Here is a 6,813-nt window from a genome sequence, read left to right as displayed (position 1 = left end):
AGTAAAACTCCCACCATGTATCTTGATTTTATCGAATGAAGATTAAAAATTACATATATAAATTGTGACTAATATTTTTTTGAACGAATCAAAAGATGACATGTATCAGGGGTAGAAAACAGAGTAAAATGTAGAAGTATGTATAGCATTACTCAAAAATGTGAACATATGATTTAGAATGCATGACAGCCTCCCTAGGTACAAACGTGCGAAAAAATCTAGGTTATTGGATGAACGCAGATCAACAGCTACAACACGTTCATGTGGCGAACGTAGTGCATGTGCATACACTTGGTCATGAACTATAGACCAACCTTTAGTACACCACATATCATCCTTTAGAGACAGACTTGCATTTAGTGCACAACAAACCACTACTAAGTAGACTACAAACCAGCACTTTGCACACCACAGACCAACTCTTAGCGCACCACAAACCAGTACTTAGTGCACCATAGAAATATACTTAGTACAAAAAATTACAAAAATAATGCTTGCATTTTGTTTCATTCACTTTCAGTCATTGGTCTCATTTATCCAATGGCCTAGATCTGTCCGCACAATCTCAGCCACACTTGATCATATATATATTTATATATATATAACATGTGAAATGGAAAGCTTAAATTGGTGGGAGGGAGATGCCGTTGAATGGTTTAGGCATGCAAGGCGAATTGTAGGATGGGAGAGTTTTGTTTGAATTAAATGTGGAACATCCAAACCTCATCATCTCATCTCCAAAGCTAGAAGCTCTCCTTATCCCACATTTCGCTTTCCTTATCGAATGGGGTTATGTACCTATATTAATTTACAATGCAGCAGCTTAGCTGTAGGCTAGGCGCTGTAGCAATTACATACATACATAGATACATAGCATGTCGACTACGGCTTCCATTAACGGTTGTCTCTCCTCTCTTTCCTCTGCAACAGCCAAAGCTTCTTCTTCCTCATTCCGTTATCCTCCTGCAAGGCTTCCCAAACTCATCAGAAACCACCCTGTTTACGCTGCCCCTCTTACTTTGGTACACACTACAATGCTGCCTGCGCCCACTTCTTCATCTTTTTTTTTCCAACTCTAATCTACTAATTCATAAAAATATATACATATCATCAATAATGTGACGTTGTATCTTCAACGGGAGCGGACTGTAGAAACGTTACTTGTGAGAATTGAACTCGGGTTCTTCTGAAATTCTTTTCTATAAAGAGAGTTCACTTGTCACTGGAGCTACCCATTGGGTTTTAAATTTACTTTTTTGCTAAGTCATCAACACTAATTAGCTGCATGTAGCCCATCCCAAGTATATATCACATCTTGCCCAATGAGGATAACTTAGGTGGTGTTTATATCATGTTTATTTGTACACTTTTGTTAATTTAGGGATGTCAATTCCCTTGTCCCCAGTGGGGATCCCCAATCCCCGCTCCAACAGAGATGGAGGAAAAAGTCCTGAGAATCGTGGCGGGAATGAGGAATGCAATCAATTCTCTGTGGTGGATGGGGATACCCCTCCCCTTCCCGTCTCATCTCAGGTTTTTTAAATATAATAATAGTAATAATAATAATTATAATTATAATAATAATAATAATAATAATAATGATAATAATAATAATATTATTATTAAGGTTGTAGATATGTTGTATTGTATTTGAATATTAGATGTGTTATATTTTGTATGAAAACTATTTAAATAATATATTTGATATTTTGATTGATTGTTATTGACAATTAATGAAGATTTAACTATTCTAAGATTAAAATTTTATATAAATATTGTGAATTGTACTAGCTTGACTATTATTCAAACAAAAAATAATAATTTAATTAAAGTTGATTGGGGATGGGGAATCCCCATTCTCGAAAATTTCTCGCCAAGATGGGGATAGAGGTGGGGTTCCGAGGACGGAGACCGGGGTATACTCCCAGCCCCTGCCTCCTTGACATCCCTATTTGTTGTCATACTATTGGAATTAAATCTTTTAGTAATTACAAAACTCATTAATTTTTACTCTTTTAATTTACTTTTAAACAATGTAATAAAAAAAATGGAGTAAAAAATAATTTTTTTAAAAAAAAAGTCATTGTTTATGCATTAATTTTGCAGTGAAATATTGTATTGTTTAATTCTCAATTTCCAATGAAGTATGTGGTAATTAATTTTGCAGAGAGAAGACATGACGAAGGGCAACTACGGAGAGGCCATTGAAGAGCTGAGGAAGGTTGTAAGGTACTATATTTAATTAACATAATGAACAAGACATATTGTTTATTATTGCATTAAAAATTATAGCGTATAATTCAGAAAAAATATTTAATTTATCTTGTGGATGAATGAATGAGAATTGAACTTGTGAAATAAGCTTTTATGGAATTCAATCACTCAAACTGTTAAAAAAATAATAAATTACTCAAACTATTAATAATAATTTGAACATAAATATAAGTTTTATATAAAATTTAATGCTACATATGTGTATATAAAGGGGTAGGGTAGGGTAGTAGGGACAGCTCCCCATAGTGGCTCGCAGTGCCTTAATTACACAATACATATATTTGATAATACTTTTTAAGATCAAGTTAGCCGTTGTTCTATAGCTCGTAGCTAATACGGAGACAATTTTATTTCTATATACTATCACATTTTCGAGAGTCAAGACATTAACTAGACTTGAACATCGGCTGTCCACCCAACGATCCTTTAACCACCTAGTGTTGGATTCGGCCCTTCCTCCCACCTAACCCTTCAATTCAAAACTAAGGGGATGTGGAGGTATCGATCAGAACACGTACATACACAAACATACATTATATTAATGGGTGTTGCAATATAATATAATATAATAATGTATTTGCAGTGAGAAGAGAGAATATGGAGGCATAGCGGCTGCAGCAATCAATGAAATAACAGCAGAATTACAGTCAACCTCGGACGCCCCATCCCAGCAGATCAAAAATGGTTTCGTTCACTTCAAAACAGAGAAATATGAGTATGCATGGCTCCATTTATTATACATATATACATACATATAATTTTTATTTAATTAATTAATTGTATGTTAATTAATTATTCTCAAGGAAAAATCCAGCCTTGTATGGAGAACTTGCAAAAGGCCAGAGCCCAAAGGTAATTACATATATATGTAATTGTGAATATAGATATAGATATATTGTGATCCATGATCATACTCAAAATTTAATGCTGAAATGTTACTTACGTTGTTGGCATGCATATATGCAGTTTATGGTGTTTGCCTGCGCAGACTCTCGGGTTTGCCCATCCCATGTGCTGGACTTCCAACCAGGAGAAGCATTTGTGGTCAGAAACATTGCCAATATGGTCCCCGTCTATGATAAGGTCAGCCTAACATATATATATATATATAATCATTGTTGTGTGTTATGCGAAGGCCCTTGAAGGACCAGTCCAGTACTGATAGGATGATTGTTGGGCGGAGCCCTGAAGGGTAAAAGTTCAACACAGTAATATCTTTAGAAAATGTGACCGTATTAGGAAATGAAGTTGCATCATTCTTATAACTTTTTGAGGTAATGATAAGCGGTCTGACTAACCTTTTTAAAATGTAACTAATAGACCAAGTACTCTGGAGTTGGAGCTGCCATCGAATATGCTGTATTGCATCTTAAGGTGGAGAACATTGTGGTGATTGGGCACAGCGCCTGTGGAGGTATAAAGGGGTTGATGTCTTTCCCTGATAATGGACCCACTTCTACGTACGTACGTAACAACTAAAATACTACGTTTTCAATACTATGCATACATACTCTGTTTTGAACTAATTTTACTGTACCGTATACGCAGTGACTTCATCGAAGACTGGGTTAAAATATGTTTACCTGCGAAGCACAAGGTGATATCAGAACACGGTGATGCACCTTTTGGAGATCAATGCGTATATTGCGAGAAGGTAATTAATTAAACTCAATCCACAATTCCATCTCATCTTCACCGCTTAATTTGCATTTTACAGTGCATCAAAATTGTTAGGCGCGTGGAGGGAAATTGAAAGATTAAGTCCAACATTATGTGGTTAGAGAATGGTTGAACATAGGTCGAGCCGGCTACCAAGTTCAGCACTAGGTGGTTAGGAGATATTTGGACAGAGGCCTAAAGGGTCAAGTCTAATACGGTCTCTTAAAATGTGGGGTATAAAGAAAATCAGTTATGCTTTTGTTACAACTTACAAGCTATAGTTTTATGGATGACAAGAGAAATAACCTGTAACTACTATTCCGGAGCGTGCACTAGATACCTTTTCTTGTGACCCTATCCTGGGTCCTAGCCAGTGAATTGAAGGACCACAAAGAGTAAATCAACCTAGGTTGTCCATAGCTGACCGGCTCAAATCAAGAGGCTGAAATGTGAACTCGTGACCTTGTGGTTCAAGGTTATTGTTTTTTGCATAATGGTAAGTGTTTGATGCTAACAAATATTAATATGAATATGAAATGCTGAGTGGCTATGCAGGAGGCTGTGAATGTATCTCTAGGCAACTTGTTGACATATCCCTTCGTGAGAGAAGGATTGGCGAAAAAAACTCTAGCATTGAAGGCTGGTTATTACGATTTCATCAAAGGCTCATTTGAGCTCTGGGCACTCGACTTTGGTCTTTCTTCTCCTCTCGCCGTATGAACTCTAAACTACCCTTTTATTTGTTTCCTAACACACACACATATATAGTGATTGGTTCATGTACGGTCATATGCAAAAATACACCATGATGTTTGTGGTGTATTTGTACGTTTCACCTTTGTGCATTTATGAACACTTAGTGCATTTATGCATACGTAATGGTGCATGACCACACATTCCATAGTGCATTTGTGCATTTTACCCTAGTGCATTTATGAACACGTTCTGGTGCATTTGTGCATTTTACCCTGGTGTATTTATGAACACGTTGTGGTGCATTTATGCATACGTAATGGTGCATGACCACACATCCCATAGTGTATTTGTACATTTTACCCTGGTGCATTTATGAACACATTGTGGTGCATTTATGCATACATAATGGTGCAATCCACACTAGAATAGGGCGCCACATTTGTGTGTGTCTATATATATTAATTAGTTATTTTTTTTGAAGATATATATTAATTAGTTATAAACACTGGATCTAGATAGTATCTCCCCTGGTAGTTTCTATTCTGTTTTTTCTTTTTTCATTTATTATACTAATAATCTAAATTTCTCATCGCTATATATAATTTCCTTTTCCTGGTTTGGTAGGTTAAAGACGTTGCAACCATTCTGCACTGGAAGCTCTACTGATGATGTGACGAGAGATCAATAATCTTGCAAAGATGAGTCTTGCACGTACTGTTATCAATTTTATAATTCAAATTTCTAATATATAGACCGTGCAATGCTTTATCCACTAACATAAAAAATCTGTTTTTTTTTTTTTTTTGAGAAGCCACTATGAATTAGTTGTTCTTCTTGCCTTCTCTATTGAGATTTACAAGTGTAAATCCTAACTCAATGACTTTTACAATGACTATTTTTGGCAAACCTAGCTGAAAAGTTGCTGAAAATTGAAAAGTTATAAGTTCGAAACTGAAATCTGAAAAACTGTTAACCTAACTATTATGCTTAAAAGTGTTTGGTAAAATTAACTTTTTGATAAGATGATAAATGTAAAAAGACTAAAAATGAAATCTTCATACAATTTAAATAGTTTTAAATTTAAATAAGTTTGGTTATATATTAAAATATAAAATAATAAAATCAATATATTTTAATAAATATAAAGTAAGAACATATATTTGAAAATAAATAAAGTAAAACAAAATGTTTATTATTCATAAGATTAGTTCATACAAAAATTAATGTTCAAACATAAATATTAAATTGAAATTACAACCAAACGTATTGAAGAGAAAATGTCAAAAAGATTTTAATTGGAAGAGGTAAATGATGTCATTTATTTAAAATAATAAGGATAAAGATGGAAAAAGTTAAAAAACTACTAGCTTGTTTTTTTAAAAGAGTTAATTCCAGAAATAGTCCTCCGACTATTGACTTTTACCAATTTTAGTCCTCGACTTTTAATTTTACCAAATTTGGTCCCTTAACTATTGATTTTGTATCAATTTTGGTCCTTCCGTTAAATCAATGTTAAATAGGTGTTAAAATTGAGGGCAAAAATGTCAAATCAAAATTTTAATCTTTCTTTTTGAAATAAAAAATTTTAATCTTTCTTCTTCACTTTGTTTCCCTTTTTCTACCATTTTTGCTATCAAATAAAAAAAACACCTAATACAACAATAAAATATACAATAACACTCCACATCCAGTTAGAGGATTTACAAAAAAATAAATAAATAAATAAATAAACATTATGGAGTATATATATTACATTGCAGTAAACAAAACAAAAAAAGAATTAATTACTTGAAACAATTTAACATAAAATGTAAAAAATAAATATATTGACTCACATTGTTCCCTATATAATCTTGCGATGGAGGAAGGGAAACAAAGTGAAGAAGAAAGGTTAAAATATTTGATTTGACATTTTTGCCCTCAATTTTAACACCTATTTAACATTGATTTAATGGAAGGACCAAAATTGGAACAAAATCAATAGTTAAGGGACCAACTTTGGTAAAATTAAACGTCGAGGACTAAAATTAGTAAAAGTCAATAGGCGAAAGACCATTTCTGGAATTAACTCTTTTTTAAAAGCTATCTAAAGTAGCTTTTCAAAATAAGCTCTTATTTTAATTACTAGCTTATTTTGAAAACATTACCAAACAGAGCTCATAGATTATTAGTAACTTAAAACAA

General features: G+C 33.5%; 1 protein-coding gene across 1 annotated transcript; it reads left to right on the top strand.

The window, feature by feature from the left end:
• Positions 1 to 819: 819 nt before the first annotated feature.
• Positions 820 to 5,535, top strand: LOC116000374 (carbonic anhydrase 2-like). The gene is made up of 9 exons (XM_031240448.1): positions 820 to 1,022; positions 2,168 to 2,229; positions 2,858 to 2,989; positions 3,078 to 3,126; positions 3,241 to 3,357; positions 3,595 to 3,734; positions 3,823 to 3,928; positions 4,489 to 4,647; positions 5,254 to 5,535. The coding sequence occupies exons 1-9, from the start codon at positions 876 to 878 to the stop codon at positions 5,293 to 5,295; spliced, it is 954 nt and encodes a 317-aa protein (XP_031096308.1). The 5' UTR covers positions 820 to 875; the 3' UTR covers positions 5,296 to 5,535.
• Positions 5,536 to 6,813: the final 1,278 nt, after the last annotated feature.

This window comes from Ipomoea triloba, chromosome 12 (genome assembly GCF_003576645.1).
Source record: "Ipomoea triloba cultivar NCNSP0323 chromosome 12, ASM357664v1".
NCBI classification, from domain to species: domain Eukaryota; kingdom Viridiplantae; phylum Streptophyta; class Magnoliopsida; order Solanales; family Convolvulaceae; genus Ipomoea; species Ipomoea triloba.
Note: the sequence above shows the minus strand (reverse complement) of the source record. Positions and strands in the feature narration are given on the sequence as shown.